At 33.7% G+C, this 19,077-nt stretch overlaps 1 protein-coding gene across 5 annotated transcripts in view; it reads right to left on the bottom strand.

Annotated features, from left to right (window-relative positions):
* PGAP3 (Per1-like protein PGAP3) overlaps window positions 1-19,077 on the bottom strand; it is a 64,096-nt gene that overhangs the window by 7,476 nt on the left and 37,543 nt on the right. For all 5 annotated transcript variants that reach the window (XM_076470663.1, XM_076470658.1, XM_076470660.1 and 2 more), the window contains 3 exons: window positions 16,990-17,051; window positions 7,589-7,725; window positions 1,048-1,249 (listed from right to left, as the gene is read on the bottom strand). In XM_076470663.1, coding sequence (XP_076326778.1) covers window positions 1,048-1,249; window positions 7,589-7,725; window positions 16,990-17,051 — 401 coding nt within the window. The remainder of the gene's footprint in view (window positions 1-1,047; window positions 1,250-7,588; window positions 7,726-16,989; window positions 17,052-19,077) is intronic.

Raw genomic sequence — 19,077 nt, 5'->3', positions numbered from 1 at the left:
TTTAGAAATAATCTAAACCTCATAAGGTGATTGAATTTAATATAATTTATTGGCATTAAGTCCAAAATATCATAAATGATGAGGATACCTACTGAAGAAACAAAGCATTCTAATCTTTTCATATGCAAAGTAAGAAAAGTATATTTATTTAGTTATACTTATTGCCAAGTTGATTTTTAGTTTGTTCTGAATGGAAATTAACCTTTCATTATACCACCACTTTTCTTATTATTAGTTTTATTTTTTAGTATCTTCAAGTCATTAAAGTTACATGCCTTATGTTTTTTAAAAAATATTTTTACTATAAAGCACAATATCACCAAGAATTAAAAATACGTAAATGACAAAAACATACCAAGCAAGATCATGAATTCTTTTTCTTTGTTAACATGAATTCATAAGCATAGGGTCATTTTACAAAGATTTTAATCAAGCAAGTCCCAGTCAAACCTTACTTAAAAAGACTTTAAGGGAGACTTTCTGAAATTAACACTTTCTTTGATAACAAGTATGGTAAGAATGTGAACAAGTTTCCATAAATACCACTAATACCTAGTCACTTCAGCTGTATGATATTTAATGTGGTAAATCTTCTGTATTGGCCATGATACTACTCATTATTGGATTAACAAACTGCAGCATACAGTTGTGAAATGGTTCAATTTTTTTTATTCAGTGTTAACTTTCATTTTTTTGAAACTTTTATTGGAATAATTCTTTTATGTTTCACAGACAGTGCAAACAAGTAACATTAATATTATTTTATAAAATAAGAACACTTTTATTCTTTACAAGAAAAAAATTATTTTCCCCATAATCTTAGTGAACATGTAAAATCACGTCTGGAATCATTTATTTTATTCAAGTATATCTTCTTATAACAAATTCCAAGTCAAAGCACATGTAATTGTAATAGCTTTTTGATTTACTGTTGGCAAGCAATTGAGCTCTTCCTTTACATGTTAGTATCTATGAACTATAAAGGGTTATTTTTAACAAGTATTTTTTAAAATTTTAAATTATTTGACTTCCATTACACAATCTTACCTGTACCACAGAAATGGTAAGGGGACGGTTCCAAAATGCCATAGGGCATGAGCATCTAACACAAAATGCCAGGGAGGGAAATCAGCCACTTCCAGCAAAAGGAGACCATTAATAACCATCACAGATAATGCACACTTCCACATGTAAGTACGATGCCTAATCTTGTAACACCAAATAAGCCAACCACAAGAGTTTAAAACACCTAAAACAGTAACAGATACATACATGAAAAGTAATTTAATAAGAAATAAAATACCTGAATTATTCAAATGTTATCTCACATTATATAATTTTGGTTCATTTTTTTGGTATTTTTAACAATGTTACAGAATAACACATTGATAAAAAATACAAATCTATCATACAATATTTCTTATTTCAGAATGAATAAAAATATAAATAACAGTTATCATTGAACTAACCTATATTTAAGGTGACATCACAAGCTAAGAGAAATAAGACACAAAAGACATTTAAAAGATTAGTTCTCCATATATGGACTGTCATTGTGACCAATCTTGTGATCGTGAAACTACCTACTACAGTTCTAAATGTACTAAAGTGTATCTTCATGAAATATGGCAACCTTTTAGCAAGCATAACAAGACTATGTATACAAAAAAATCTGTTATGGAAGAAAGGATATTAGTGTTTAGTTAGTCAGTTTCTTAAATCATCCAAGAAAATTTCTGTTGCTAATGGCAGAACAAATAGGATTTTAGGTTGAATACACAGAAATGCTGAATACAAGCTTTAACAGGTTATAATTTCACTGTATAGGTCCTGGACTAGGCCACACTTGGAGTAGTATGTTCAGTATTGAGTTCATTACCTTTGAAAGAACATTAAACTGTTAGAAAAAGTCCAGTTTGTTTCTTGTCAATCTCAAAGTTAAACAATATACATTGATAATAAATTCATTTAATTTAAATTTTATAAAAAAGTCATGATGCATGAACCTTAACCCATCCAAATCCAGAGTTAAATGAGTAAAAATAAATCTTAAAGAAAATCAGTTATTAAATATTTTACTAATTTCCATGCAGAAGAGATGAAGTATTATACAGTCAATAAACACTAACATACTTACAAGATACATATGTATACATGTATATATTTAAACAAATATAGATCACTAATCCCACTTTAATTGATGTACTGACTTTCATTATAAAATTTTATAAGTTAGAAATGGTTCACAGTTACAAACTCAGAGAGCAAGCAATACATGTGGTATAATTCTTCAAGTTTCATTCTAGTTATAAAGAGTTACTTTAAATTTTGTAAATATACAACAGTAATACTAAAACCTTCTAAAATATTTGACTCAAGTTCAAATTTAATTCCCCAAGTGTTACAAAAATAGCTAATTTTTTCAATTCAAACACAACTTTAAGCTACGTCTACTCAATGCAAAGTAAATGAACAAAGCTATAGTGTATTCTGAATATTTGAAAACATTTTGCTAAATAATGAACTTACTAACACAGACTTTCAATATAAATGAATCCTGTCAGAAGTCATTTTTTCTGTCAGTTTCACTATTCGTTTAAAAGTTTCTTCATATAAACCATCCTTAAATAATTTTTATTCAACAAATCAATACTAATAACTAATATAGAATTTATTTAAAAGGCCTGCCCTATAACATTAAACTAACCCAATAAAAACTATGTAAAAAAAGCAATGTACTAGATCTTTATATGCAAAAACGGCTCGTTTGGGTTGAGAAAATATTTTACATAGAAGAGCGAACAATGTTTCGACCTTCTTCGGTCATCGTCAGGTTCACAAAGAAAGAGGTAACTGACCGGAAGCTGACCACATGTTTGAAAGGGGTTGTGTAACTGTGTGTCGAAATGTAGAGGGCGGTATTAGATGTTAGAATATATAATTTTATTTATTTTATTATATTAATATAGGTATAAAGGCGTTCCTTTATATTGGTTTATTTTGGGTTTAAGTTGTTGTATAAGTAAGGCTTCTTTAATTTTGCGTTTGTTTATGTTTGTTTCTTTATTTAGTATTTGAGTGTTTTCTATGGTTATGTTGTGTTTATTTGACTTGCAGTGTTCGAAAACGTGTGAAGGTGACTTTTTATGTTCTTTGAATCTGGTTTCCATTTTTCTACTTGTTTCTCCAATATAGAAGTCGTGGCAGTTATCACATTGTATTTTATAAATAATGTTGGTGTGGTGTTTGTCAGTGTAGTTTTACATAGTATAGACCTCAGTTTTGTGCGGGTTTTGAATAAATTTGGTATTAACTGGAATGTCATATTTTGTTACTAATTTTTGCCAAATGTTGGTTATTTGTTTGCTGATGTCAGGAATGTATGGTATACAGCAGTATATGGTTTCGTGGTTTTTTGATTCGTGAGCTGTATTTACTTTAGTTGGTTGATTTTGCTTTCTGTCTAGGTGTGTGCGTATAATGTTTTCTACAGTTTGTGGAGGAAATTTATTGATGTTGATGAAGTATTGTTTTATTTTGTCTAATTCATTGTTAATTTTATCTGGTGAGCATAGTTTTATGGCTGTGTTTATTTGGTTTCTTAGTATGTTGAGTTTTTGATTTGTTTCATGTGCTGAGTCTCAAGGAATGTATAGTCCAGTATGGGTGATTTTTTGGTGGATTTCTGTTTTGAATTGTGTGTCAGTTCTTGTAATTTTGAGGTTAAGAAATGATATTTGATTGCTTTCTTCCTGTTCACATGTGAAGTTAATGTTGGGATGTATAGAGTTAATGTGATTGAAAAAATTAAGTATGTGTTCTGTAGATTTGAATCCCGCAACAGTGTCATCTACATATCTGTACCAGTATAGTGGTGGATGTAATGCTGTGTTAATTGCTTGTGTTTCAACTTGTGTCATAAAAATATTGGCTAGAACTGGTGATACTGGGTTGCCTATGGTTAGGCCATTTGTTTGTATGTAGTTTTGGTTGTTGAACATGAAGTTTGTCTTTATTGTGGTGAATTCTATGAGGGTTGCTAACTGGTTACTGGGAATTTCTATAGTTGGGTTAGGGTCTCGGATATAGAGTTCTAAGGCTATCTTGCAGGCTTCAGTGGTTGGAACTTCTGTAAAGAGGGATATAACATCAAAACTGGCCATTAAGGCTTTATGATTAAGTTGATGTAGATTAGACTTGAAATTAAAAGTCTTTGATGAATGAGCTGGCTGATGTTACATATTTGGAGAATGCCCATGCTATGTATCTACCAAGATTGTAATTATACGATTCATATGTGGACATTATTGGTCGTAATGGACAATCTGATTTATGAGGTTTGGGGATGCCGTATATTTGCAGTGTGTGTGAGTCGGTTTTACGTAGGTAGGAATAAAGTGTTTGTGAAATTGTGTTGGCTTTTTTCATTTGTAGTAGTAATTTGTTCAGTTGTGTCTCGTGTGTCTTTGTTGGATTTGTGTGTATTGGTTTAAATTTATTTGTTTATGATAGCATGTTATTCATTTTTTGGATGTATTCATCCAAAAAAGAAATGACATTTATTTTATTCAACAATGTAGAAAAGAACAACTAACCCCTAATTTTGTAAAGGTAAAACTTTCAAAAAATTTTAATGCATACACAAACATTATCCAAAATTTACAGAAAAAACTACTTAAAGCCATGTTGGCTGTTGGATGTCAATAAAATTATCTAAGTTGTCTTCTTTCTGTTGGTTGTTTTTGGTTTTTCCTTGTTTTTCTTCTCTGTAGAAAGTATCACAAGTCTCCTGGCTAGGTCTTCTAAACATCTTTTGATTTCTATGTTTGGAATGTACCTAGGTGCTATTGCGAAGTTGAGTCCTTTGTTAAGTAGTTGTTTCTCGTCTGTGTTTCATTGACGGTCGGATCTGTTAATTATGAGGTTAGTCAACGGTTTGTCGTTTTGGTGTCTTTTCTGTTGTTTGCATCTTAGTTTTTCTAGTTTTTTGTTGTGGCAGATCTTTTTGTCTCTGTCGTTCTTAGTATTGATTTGGTTTATGTTTCGTTGTATAAGTCCATAAATCTCTGGTTTAATGCAGCATGCCAGTTGATGGTCTAGGTTCATTTTTTGTTTTTGTAAGTCATGTAGTTCTTTGTATTTTGTGTTCAACATGGCTTTAAGTGCCTCAAATATACGGCATCCCCAAACCTCATAAACCAGAGCCACTGAAGCCTGCAAGATAGCCTTAGAACTCTATATCCGAGACCCTAACCCAACTATAGAAATTCCCAGTAACCAGTTAGCAACCCTCATAGAATTCACCACGATAAAGACAAACTTCATGTTCAACAACCAAAACTACATACAAACAAATGGCCTAAGCATGGGCAACCCAGTGTCACCAGTTCTAGCCAATATTTTTATGACACAAGTTGAAACACAAGCAATTAACACAGCATTACATCCACCACTATACTGGTACAGATATGTAGATGACACTGTTGCGGGATTCAAATCTACAGAACACATACTTAATTTTTTCAATCACATTAACTCTATACATCCCAACATTAACTTCACCTGTGAACAGGAAGAAAGCAATCAAATATCATTTCTTAACCTCAAAATTACAAGAACTGACATACAATTCAAAACAGAAATCCACCGAAAAATCACCCATACTGGACTATACATTCCTTGGGACTCAGCACATGAAACAAAACAAAAACTCAACATACTAAGAAACCAAATAAACACAGCCATAAAACTATGCTCACCAGATAAAATTAACGATGAATTAGACAAAATAAAACAATACTTCATCAACATCAATAAGTTCCCTCCACAAACCGTAGAAAACATTATACGCACACACCTAGACAGAAAGCAAAATCAACCAACTAAAGTAAATACAGCTCACGAATCAAAAAACCACGAAACCATATACTGCTGTATACCATATATTCCTGACATCAGCAAACAAATAACCAACATTTGGCAAAATTAGTAACAAAATATGACATTCCAGTTAATACCAAATTTATTCAAAACCCGCACAAAACTGAGGTCTATACTATGTAAAAACTACACTGACAAACACCACACCAACATTATTTATAAAATACAATGTGATAACTGCCATGACTTCTATATTGGAGAAACAAGTAGAAAAATGGAAACCAGATTCAAAGAACATAAAAAGTCACCTTCACACGTTTTTGAACACTGCAAGTCAAATAAACACAACATAACCATAGAAAACACTCAAATACTAAATAAAGAAACAAACATAAACAAACGCAAAATTAAAGAAGCCTTACTTATACAACAACTTAAACCCAAAATAAACCAATATAAAGGAACGCCTTTATACCTATATTAATATAATAAAATAAATAAAATTATATATTCTAACATCTAATACCGCCCTCTACATTTCGACACACAGTTACACAACCCCTTTAAAACTTGTGGTCAGCTTCCGGTCAGTTACCTCTTTCTTTGTGAACCTGACGATGACCGAAGAAGGTCGAAACATTGTTCGCTCTTCTATGTAAAATATTTTCTCAACCCAAACGAGCCGTTTTTGCATATAAATTTCTCAACAAGTGGGTTTCTCGACATCACTGAATGTACTAGATCAATGATTCTAAGCAACTGTGCTCAGATGTGCAGTTACTGACCACCACAGGTTAATGTTTGAAAGTCTTAAATTAATATTCACCAACTTTATATGTTGGCCTTCACTCTTGTGCCATATAACTAGGTAGGCCTTGAGATACAAATGATTAAGAAACCTTATGATTCATAAAACTGTTCATATATATTAAAAAGTATATGTACTTATGCTACAAAACAATAAGCCTTACAACTGTCAAAAATAACAACATTAGTAAGTAACAATACATTCATAAGAAACAATATTTAACAAATAAAATTGCACAATTTCTTATGAATAAGAATTTTCATGAAAATCTTTGTGATAGCCCCCAAAACTACTTAATCCCTCTCCCATATTTGAATCCTTCAATATGAAAATTTAGAAATCTAAATATAGCAGGTTTGAACAATTCATGTAATCCATGGATCCAATCCTGAGCCTCAAATAATCTTTTGATCTCCCCTACAAAGACTGAAATTTTAAAACAAGCAAAAGTTAGAATGCAAATTAGTTTTAAACAAGTTCCTAAATGTTAGTACAAATTTTCAATTAAAGGTTTAGTCAGAACTAAGAACCCCTCCATATGACCCCTATTTTCAAGACACTCTCCAAAATCTTGAAAACAAATTTTCTTTGTTTATATTTATGTGAATCAATAAACTACATCACAAATGTTGTGGGAGTATTAATACTCCCAAAACCATACAAAATATACAAAAACATAGTTGCATTAATGTGTACAAGATAGGTAATTATGTTGTAAAAAGACTTAAATCTTCTATTTTCTGTTTTAGTAAGCAAAAATACCTTGTCTGTAACAACTGTGCTAAACATACATTGTATTTAAAGTGTTAATAATCTTGGGATCACAGTGTCTGGTACTATAAGCCACAGTACATATTCATTCCAATTAAATAAATTTTAAAATAAAAAAAATTAACTCACCTACAATAATATTTGCTTTCATGTTGTAACCATAGTCAAAATGGACGAAGCTTAGATGATAGATATGATAGAAAAAATATGACAGGAATGGTACAGCAATAACAGAGGATCCCATCTTGGATGGTATTTGGATTACTCTAAATACGTAGATAACGTTATGAACCTTCGACTGACACATTTAAAACCCACAATAAAATCAAAACATTTTAATTTCACACCACATGTATTTTTATAAACATACAATGGTACAAAATGAAGTTGAACACAACTGTCAAAATTTTATAAGAAACGAAAAGCACTCTCTATATTTGTACATGTCATAACTCAACTTCTTGATGCTGGAACTTCAATAACCTACAATTAGCTTTACATTATGTCCACAACAGAAACACCATCCCTTAATTCAAACATGAAAGTAGAAGAATGTTTTAACTTTTATAGAAATACTGTCAAACATTTCCTACTTTCAACTCCTGGGAAAAAAAAATTTTTTTTGTTGTTGTCATCTAAGCAGCCTGTCTTCCAGCTTAAGATTGTTTCACAGAACTTGCATGTATCACCATCACATCTCCAGGTGTTTGTTCAACTATCAGGTTTGATATACAGGTAGCATGCTCTTGAGAGAATTCTTTGATATGTTTTGTTACTTGGTTGGTTATATACTGTTCATAAGCTACAAGCTGCTGATTTTTATTCCATGTTTGAGTTGATCTTTCATAGTACTAATTTGAATTAAATCTTCCCAATTTATTTTTATAGTAATTTTCTCTGCCAGCAATCCTACAGCTGTTCCACTCTGCTTTATGTCCCATTTTAATAATGTGTTATCAATGATAGCTGATACACTAGTTTTAAATTAGCATCTTTATATTCCTTAGAACTGTTTTAGAAGCTCTCCTGATTCTCCTTTGTATGAACTCCATAAAAGCATGAAGTTTGTAGTTTATTTTAAACATTTGCACTAAATAAAAAATAGCTAGCATTTAACTGAAAGGTCAGAAAGAAGACAGCTAATCAGTAGTGAAAAAAATCAACTTCTGAGCTCACTAATCATAAAATGGAATTTCACTATCAACTGTATAGTGTACAATGCATTATGACCTCTAAGTGCAAATTTGTTTCTGTGGAATCAGGATGAAAACTATAGATCCTCAAATTCACAGTTCAAAACATAATCTACTAAAACATGCCCTGCTCAGTTTCACAGACAGTTGTTTTGTTTGAGAGGAAGAGTAGGTTTACTTTATAATTTCAAATACATCATGCATGTATTACTGGACTGAAAGTGAAATTGAACAAAAAGTGTATCAAAAAGTAGTTTAAGATCCAGCTCACAAGTCAGATTGCCTTTACCAAGAACTCCTAAAGAGTTTTTAACTGATAAATATGTTTAATCAAACAAAGCAGTTTTATTTTAATTATTCAAATACTGATTATATACATAAATGTAAGGTATAGTTTCTCCATATTTTCTACCCGTTAAGAATGTTATTCAAATAATGCACAATTTTATTCTTTTTCAGATGTAATTGATTACATAATTTATTGTATGGGTATATTAGTCCTTATCCAGAGTACTTCTTTAGTTAAATTAATAACAGTCAATTTTACTCAGTTTTTAATTTACCAGGTGCTAATGAAATGTATATTACAAAAGAACCAAATTCACTGAAACCAAATTAATTTCAGTTAAACAAATTTTAGTTATAACACCCATGTTATTCAAACAAGTGTCAAATACACGTTTTAGCAATGACTAACTATCACTTTGGCCATCATAAGTTGCAAATTACTAGAGGAATGTGGAGCTCACATCATGCTACCAAATTACATTATCCATGAGCTACTCCAAGCTGCTTGCATATGTGCCTTGTGAAATATTTTGTAATTATATTATTTATTTTACCTAATCAAACTTTAACTAACCTAAAGAAATTCCTATTTTTATGCTTTAGTTACTACTATAATAATAAGCACAGAATACAGATGAAACACAAGAAATAAAGTACTTACCTGTGTCTTTGTTTTTATCACTGTCAATTGTCGATATCACTTAACCCTACTTTTTTATACTAATGGTAATAATGCATGAAATAATTTTTATTTAATTAAATAATGCATCAAAGAACATAGAACAATAATATGGAAAATACAGACATCACATAACTGTCACAATTCTGCTGGTTTTCTAATCTATGCGACAAGAGCGTTACACATTCCTCCAAGCTAGTTGATATCTTTCCCAAGAGAATGAAGCTTCTACTACAAGAGAAATTGACAATTTTCTATTCAGAAAATAATGTAATATAATACATCATTTGAAAGATGAAACTACGGCTTTCTGTTGGTTATAAATAATATGATATTACAGGTAACAGAGAACTATTAACAAATCCTGAAAGACAGGATGTGACAGACATGTATGTCAAGAGTATTTCATTTTCTACTTCATAGCTCTATAGCCACACAAGAGTGAAAGCCATAAAAACTATGTTTTATCTGAGCAATAATGACTTGATCATGTGTAATTTACATTAAATTTTATACTTATTAGAGGGATAGTGAATAAATTACAGAAGAAGGGAAGCTTAGAGAATAAATGTCATATTTCTCACACTGGGAAAGTTATAATTTTCCTATGCTGAAAATGTATTTCTGATAGGTACTTACCTCTTTTAAAAGATTAGATATTCCCATTTCATGCTGTCCTATATATGCCAACTTTTTCTTTGCATGTACCACAAACCTCTTGCTCCCTTCCCCATTGGAATTGCAAGATGCAAGATTCCAACTTGTCTCTTTGCAAATCATAATACATTACATCCTCACCAACAGGAGAACAACATACTCACATGGCTCCCTTCACACTTCTTTAACAAACTATCACTTTGAAGTTTGGCAGAAGATAACAGCACTGGAGGAAAGTGGTAAGGAAGAACAGAAAGTGAGGAAGCAGGTAAGTCACTATCAGAAATACATTTTCTGTATGGGAAAAATATAACTTCTAATACAGTACTTATCTTCTCACAAGATTAGCTAGAACCCCACTTTGAAAGGAGAAAGGACCAGTACAATGAATTACCCACAGAAAGCATCCAGAGGATACCCCTGAAAATGAGAGATTCAGATCTGAAGATCAGAATAGGGGATCTGCACCACTTCTGAGCAAGGAATATTCTATGCCAATTTGTGGAAGGCATAAGATATAATGGCAGACAATGTGAGGAATACACATGAGTAGGAGAGAACATGGCAGGATAGTGATACTAACTAGAGAAAGCCATTGTAACTCAACCCCACAATGAGAAAGGTCAGTAAACAAGGATGCATCCCTGAGTGACTTGGGTGTGGCATCCCATACTTGGTAAGTCAACTGCACCCAAAATCTCCTCACAGGACACTGACATCCATGCAAGGGCAGGATGATGATCAAAATGTCTTCACCTCAAACCTAAGAACTGAATATTAAAGACCACTGCAATTCCTGGGTTTGACACAAGGGTTAGCTCTGAGCTATTGATCCAGGAACTTAACATCCAGTATTAAATGGACATCTATGGCATGTAATCAATTTCTCCAACCATGGTACAGGCCAGGATCACCTAAATGGCAATAACATTTCCATAAGAAGAAAACAAAGGATAGTTAAGGATAGAACCATAACAATCACACATACCACCATTATTACCTACAACACAAACAGAAGAAAATAAAGGGGGAAGAAAGACAACCCAAACCTGTGTGAGGACTTATGTTGATTGGTTCACTCTAATCCAAAACCTCCTCATAGAGTACCCACATGCACATGATACTAGGCTGAAGGTTCCCAATCAAAGGGGTGACCTACACTTTGATGACTCATTCTGTTGTATTGGTTATGGCAAATAGGAGGATATTATGTTATCTACACCTACAGAATACCACTGCCCTACTCTTTAACACAATGTCTTCACCTCAAACCTAAGAACTGAATATTAAAAACCACTGCAATTCCTGGGTTTAACACAAGGGTTAGCTCTAAGCAATTGATCTAGGAACTTGACATCCAGTATTAAAAGAGCATCTATGGCATGTAATCAATTTTCCCAACCATGAGCTACTCCAAGCTGCTTACATATGTGCTTTGTGAAACATTTTTTAATTATATTATTTATTTTACCTAATCAAACTTTAACTAACCATTGGAAATGGAAAGTTCCAAGGACTTCTCATACTCCACTCAAAGAAATGAGGGTGAATGCAATGGAGAGTCTATAAGAACTTCATCACAACAGACAGTGCAATGGATAACTGCAAAACCTTACTTTGAAAAGCAGACCATATTGATCTATTCACTACAGGCATGGCAGGGATGGGTGGCATTTCCCTTTTGCTTTACCCATACACTCAATGAATACTACAGTCTGGGGCAGGCATGTTTATGAAGCAAAATATTATGAGGTTATTCACTATCAAGTGATATTATGAAACACCTCAACTCAACAATAACATTTGAAGCCATGAAATATAAAGTGTGAGACAACATGGCTGAACAGTGCAGATTTAAATAATACCTTGTCATGCACCACTTGCCACAGAGAGAGATCCATGTGATAAAAGTACATATAAAACCCTGAAAGAAAGAAAGGAAAAAACCTTTTGAGTTATAGCCACACCAAAGCCTGAAGAATGGCCAAAGGTTGTAGACAAAACCTTGGAGAAGAGGAAACAATGATATGATGGAGATAGTGGGAGATAAACATACTGGGTGTGACTCAGATGCTGAATTGCAGAATTTTCTTTTTTGGATAACAAAAACAAAATGCGAGGGAAAAAGAGAGGTATATGGAAAGACACCTGGAACAAAGTTCAGGAGGAAGAAGATAGGGAAGAATAGGCCAATAGAACCAAAAGATAGGTCCAACTTGTAAAAAAAGAAGATAAAAGATCATAAAGAGAGGATGATTTACAGGAGATAGAGAGTTGGGAATGGGTACCCCTGAAATTAACAGTACAGGCTATGTGACAATAAAGAGCCCTGACCAGATACAGAAGCCTATCAGGTTCTGGATAAGGGTAAAGATGGAAGATTGGAGAAAAGAAGGAACCACCCTCCTGACCTGCCAAGGTATTTGGGAGAAAGAAGCAATCTTAATAAACGAGATGGGGGAACAAAGGGTACAACCTTCAATGTTCACTGGCTAAAAGAATAAGGAAATATGTTTTGAAGGAAGTATGAAACATGGAACAAGAGGAAAATGGTTCAAATGGAGGTAAAGGTACTTAAAATCACAATAATGTTCCAACCTGGAAAGACAGAATACCTGGGAGAGTGAAGAATTTAGAAGGAATGCATAAGCACTGTAAGAATAAAGGGAGTAAAAACTCTACAGTATTGGAGAAAACAAAAGGTATGGAATAAATCTACCCAGTATCCAGAAAGCAAGGAGACCAAAGATCCAGGTGAGAAATATATTCCACTTGTGTTGATTCACCTTCATGTAAGATGGGTGGATGGAACAAGCTAACAAGGAAGTGACTCACTATGTGAAACTGGACTGTCTTGCCAAGGACCAAACAAAAACCAAACATGAAGGTTAGGATACAGGACATATGAACAAGATTGAAAAAGATGAAAGGGAGAAAGTGGAAGAGGGGCAGGGAGGAGAGGAGCAGTCATTGTAGCCTTGGAAACCAAGGTTAATCTGTCCAACAGAGAGCAATTAGAAGGTCTCAACAAGGAGAGGAATGGACAAGACAAATCACCCGATGGAGTCAGATGGATGGGTACACATACTTATAACCAATTCTGGCTGAAGTGGATGAAGATTAGACAACCAAAAGAGATGTAACTTGGTGTTGAGGCCTGTAGCAAAGACATCTACTGGAGAGAGCCCCACTGATGGCAAAGATCCCTGAAAATGAGAGGACCCAATGCCAACTACATAGAATATATCTGATCAGGGTGAGAAACACAATCCACAACCAGATTGAAAGCACTCAGCACATGATATGCAATAAGGCGGATGTGATGTGATTGGCCCAGTATAATAAATCCAATATTCAAAAACATAGATTTCTGAACCAGGTGTCCTCTTGGAGGTTTATACGTGTCATCACTGTAGAACTGTCCAAATGAACCATCACTAGACAAAGTTGGGTACGAAGAAGTAGGTGATGCAGTGCTAAAGAATATTAGTATGCAAAACATTTTTATCCACAGAACAATGGCTCAAAGCTTCCTGGTGATTGATCCATGTTTCCCCCATCCCTGAAGAGATGAGTCTGTGAAAAGATGTAGATCCAAATGCATGGGAGGAAGTGGCTCACCAGCCAATGTATTGACTTTGTCCAACTGCAAGTGCAGATTATTTCACAGGAAATATGGGTGGAAAGAGAATCCCAAGCAAGGTTCCATTGTTTGTGAAGCATCCACTAATGGTATTTTCTACTGGCACAACCTCAAGGGACTAAAGATGTCATAGAATATCACATTCCCAATAGAGATAAAACCTTACAAGCAGTACATGACGAAGCTGAGAGGATGTAGCGAATTAAAAGTTCCATTGAAGAAGGTCACAAAGGAGAAGGCTATGACCAAATGATATTCATGTTGGAAAAGACCCTGAACTGGATTAGATATTGTGTGGGTCTTAGGAAGTACTTCTTCAATTTAATCAACTAGCCCAACCAAAGCTGCCAAAAAAAGTAGCAGCTGAGTATGGCTGGTTGATTCCTGTTCAGAATGAGTTGAAAGATGCCAGTTGTCCATGTTATAATGAAATTGCAGCCTCAGAATATAGAAAGCCTGGGCAATTTCATAAAGCAAATAAGGTGATAAGACAAGACCAAAGGGGAGGGTCTGAAATTGGTAAATAACCCCAAGATTGATAAACCACAGATAATTACAAAAGCAAGGTGATATTGGCAAGCATTAAAGATATCCATTTTTCTCATTCACAACCCTGAAAAAAACACTTATCATAGGATGAGAAAAATCAATTACTGGCTGCAAATCTCCAGTTTTCTTGAGAACAAAAAGGCAGAAATAAAAATCCCTAGAAGGATGTGGAACAAGTTCAATTGCATAGAGTGCTGCAAGAGCAATTCCCAAACCTCTTCTAACAGATGCTGGATAATCAAAAGATCTTGCAAAGGAGGGAAGGAAACAGTGAAAGGAGAAACTGGACAATGAATTCTTCTTACAGAACCTGAAGCACCCATTGATCATCAATGAAGAAACTCGAACAGCCAAGCCTTCACCAGATCTGAATCCACTGGGTAGTCACCAGTACTGTTGGCAATGGGGTTGCATCATCAAGAAGAATGATGAGAAGAAGTACACTGAGTAGAAGGAGCAGATAAAGGATGGAAAGATGAAGGATTGGAAGATGGAGAATGGAAAATGGGAATTTGAGATATACAAGGCTCTGACTGAGACAAATGAGCTATAATATTCATAAGGGTGGATTGTTGCTGGACTGATTTAACACAAAGCTCAAAAGTTTCCAGGACCGTATCAAAGATGTAATGTCTCACAAATGAGGCCATATGCAACTTCCTGGGATGTGTCAAAGGTAAAGAGACCTGGTATCATAACCTATAAAATCCCAATGACAAAGAAACCACATATATAATGTCAGAGCCAAAGATGATATGTAGGCTAAAGTAGAGAAGAAAAGAGCAAGGGTATCTGCAGAAAAGTCCTCAGAATATTTGTGGAGAGTTTCAGATAAGAAGTGTTTGTAAGAAAAATACTGTAAAAGGTTGAAAACAGTAAGACACAGGAAAGAGTTTTGGGCATGGCTAAGACTGACATTTCCTTCAGAAGCAGTCCCCCAAACAGGTAACAAGATGCATAACAAGTGCCAATATAAAATGGATAGTCCACATAATGGTAAAAAATGGCAAACTTTTGAGAAGTTGTTGGAAGAAAAGGCATGCTAATTTACCTCACTTAAATGCAAGGCAAATTGATCAGCATGAACCTGAATATCAGTGGAGGAGCAAAAATCTAAAATGATTGGAAAAACAATTCATGCAATAAGGAAGAACAAGATGAATAAGTAATAGATGAAAGGAATAAAACATTACAAAGCTGAGACACAAAATCCATAAAGACCAAATTAGGCCTAGAAGACTCCTGAAGTTGGGAATGAGAAGGAACAGTAAACTTTGGAAGTGGAAAAAGATTATTAAAGTTCTCATCAGCCTGCATAGGCTCTGCCAGCTCAGGAGAAGCCTGGTTGATGTCTGGGGACAAAAGCTGTCAAACATAACATTTTATCTCTAAACATGTAAAAGGAGATAAATCCAACGTTGGGTCACCCACACCTGAGGCCTGAGAAAAAGCACTGGTCACTGATGTAACCCCCCAGAGTGGTAATATTAACTTTAAAATTCATTGCACAGAAAAGTTTCCAAAAGTGTAGAAATAAAGTGACTAATAAACTATTAACTAATAAATACTAATACAGAAACTGGGTTGAAGGAAAGCAAATTGAGTCATAAAAAATACTTCATCAGTGAAACAAAGTTGGACACATGAAGCATTAATCACACAAAAGAGCATGTCTAAACTTAAATGCTGCCAAACCAAAAGTAACATTCAGTAGAGGATTGTAAATGGAGACACGCATCACGTTATGTGATGCTCCTATTGTTGAGAATGTGATACATGATTTGTATGAGAGACATATTGGAATCTTGCAATTCCAATAAGAGGAGCAAAAGGTTTGTAGTCAGATGAATTGTTGATACATGATTTGAAGAGCGAACATGAGAGACAAAGGTAAATACTATATCAGAAATTCTTGAATATTGTTTATCAAATCAAAACTTGTGTAAGAGGATTATCATATTTCTTTGTGAACAAAAGGTTTGTAGCATGCATAAAGAAAAAGGTTCCACATAGAGGGCAGCACTGAGCAGGAATAGCTAATCTTGTGAATAAAGGTAAATACTATATCAGAAATTCAGGATTTGTTTTTTTTAATATTGTTTATCAAATCAAAACTTGTGTATTATTGAAATATGGATTATCATCTATAATCTTATGCTATACTAATTGATATAACATAACCAAAAAGTAGTTTAATTAGTTTTTTTAATGGAGGTCTCTAAAAACCTTGCAATATGCACAAAAAAGGATGCCTACTGCAAAAGGATCAAAACTACATAAACTATCAGTACATAGACTTTGTTCTATTTTACTGTAAAGACAATTTTTATACCAAATTTATTTTAGGTCTTGTTGACTTTTGCTAGTTATGTTCAATCACATTTTTAAAAATTATCTTCTACTCTTGAATGCAACTAAATTCACCTTCTAATAATTCATTTTGATTTTCACCAAATATAAAAAAAGAACCAGCAAGTAACACTTCTTTAGTCATTTAACAGGAATACACATTATAACATACCTGATACAAAGGCAATAAAAGGCATAAAGTATGAGAGAAAAGGCACAATAATAGTCCATTTTCTGAAAAAAAAAAAAGTTAGCACAAGCTCTTTACCTGAAAATTAAATATCTAATCAGTAATACCTATGATTTATGTACATTGCTATGCACAAACAAAAAACTATAATGAACCTTCATATTCTTAGGATACACCATAAAGAATGTGTGATATTATATACTCATCCATCTTTCAATTGCATTAAAACTTACACTGGTTTCAATATTCTGCAGTCAAAATAGTCAGTGATTCACAATATTAAATTACTGAAAAAATTATATACAATTTCAGATATCACACACTAACATGTTTAAATGAGAATTTACTCAGTTAATTTCTGCCCACAGTTTATATGGAGGCTTTATTCACCACACTCTTGTTAAGATTATAATTAGATTAACATTTCAAACTCATCTTTTTTCTATATTTCACTGAATTTTGGAACATGAATTAAGAGTTACACACAAATGAGGTTGGTTAAAGTTTATTCCTTATTCATATCTAAAAAAATTACTTTTGGTCGACTTAAAAACATGCGCTATACAAGTGTGATGTAGCCAACAACTCAAATTGCTTTAAGTTGTTAACAAAAGCTAATGATGAACAGACCTTCTGCAAACCAAGACTGGTGTGCCTAAAACAGTTTCTACAAGAGGACATTAGTAGTAAAAACAAAAATTATTTTATCACACATTAAAAGTGTACATTTGAATCATTTTTCTTAAAAGTGCTAAATTAATATAAAATACATAAATATACTCTAGCTTTAAAAAGTAGGGAGATAACAAGATAAAGATTAAGAATTGTTCTTTTCATCAAGGAGCAATAATGTAAAAATGAATATGACCATGACATCACAAATACTGGTGGGTAACACTATTCAACAAGATCTGTCATTTGTTCAAGCTTAGAAGTTTTTAAGTGTCTTTGTCTATTAACAAAATGTTTTGACATACACACTGTACAAAGATGCATAACTTTATTCAATCCTACTCTTAAGCTCTTACATTGTGTTCTTTTGAATCAGATACTCAATATAGCCAAAGCCTTCAGTTGCTTTAACCAATAAAATGTTTGTTCCATATCCAAATCCATAATATGAATGCGACTATAAAGTGTTCCACAAAGCTGTTGAACATGCCCTTAGCCAGGATGCACAGACAAGGACAAAATCATACATAGTTTCAAATCTAATAGAATAAGGCTGCCTGTCTACAGGAATTCAAGGCCAAAGTGGTGTGTTAGGGTTGGACCCCTCAACCACCAGAATCCTCTCCTCCCATTCACAGGTTTCCACACACAACAAACACTTGAATGGATGTTTAGATCCCAGAGGAGGTAAACTGAAAGTACAGGAATCCACACCGAGGGGAAGGAGGGAAGAAAATTGGATGTGGGGGTTCAAAAAAGAATGTAAAATCCTATAGTTAACACCTGAAGCACTCACAGATCCATGGTAAAAGCACTCCATACATAAACACACCTGACCAAATGTGCTCAAACTGTTACAGAAACAATGGTATAGTCACTGGTACTGTTGGCAGGAGGACACCCAATGATGAGTAATCTGGTGACTAGCCACCAAGACCAAGAAAAGAAGGACAGACAAATTGAAGTATCCTTTGAGAGAAAGATGGAGAAATGGGAGCAAGCAAATGCTGCAAAGATGAGAGACCAAGGAGAAAAGTAAGGACTGTTGATGAGCAGCCTCTTCCTAGTCTCTAAAAGAGATAAAATCTCCAAAAACCAACTGGAGTAAAAATGAAACCATAAAAAGATTAAGAAAATGAGAAGTTGGCACATGCATGCGAGCTCAAAGTGCATCCTTACCAAGGAGATTCCAACAATAGAGAAGCCAAATTTTTGAGGTAGGAAAAGAGGAAGATAAGAACACCAACATGGAAAATAGGAAGGAAGGACTACCCACCCAAAACCCTCATGGGACTGACAAAGAACATCAGACAAAAGATGAATAGAAAGATAGCAAAGGATGATGATGATGAGAGTCAAAGAGAGATGGGAAATTCTCTGGTAAAATCTCATATAAGT

This window comes from Tachypleus tridentatus, chromosome 12, assembly GCF_004210375.1.
Source record: "Tachypleus tridentatus isolate NWPU-2018 chromosome 12, ASM421037v1, whole genome shotgun sequence".
NCBI lineage: Eukaryota > Metazoa > Arthropoda > Merostomata > Xiphosura > Limulidae > Tachypleus > Tachypleus tridentatus.
This window is presented reverse-complemented; position numbering and strand designations above follow the sequence as displayed.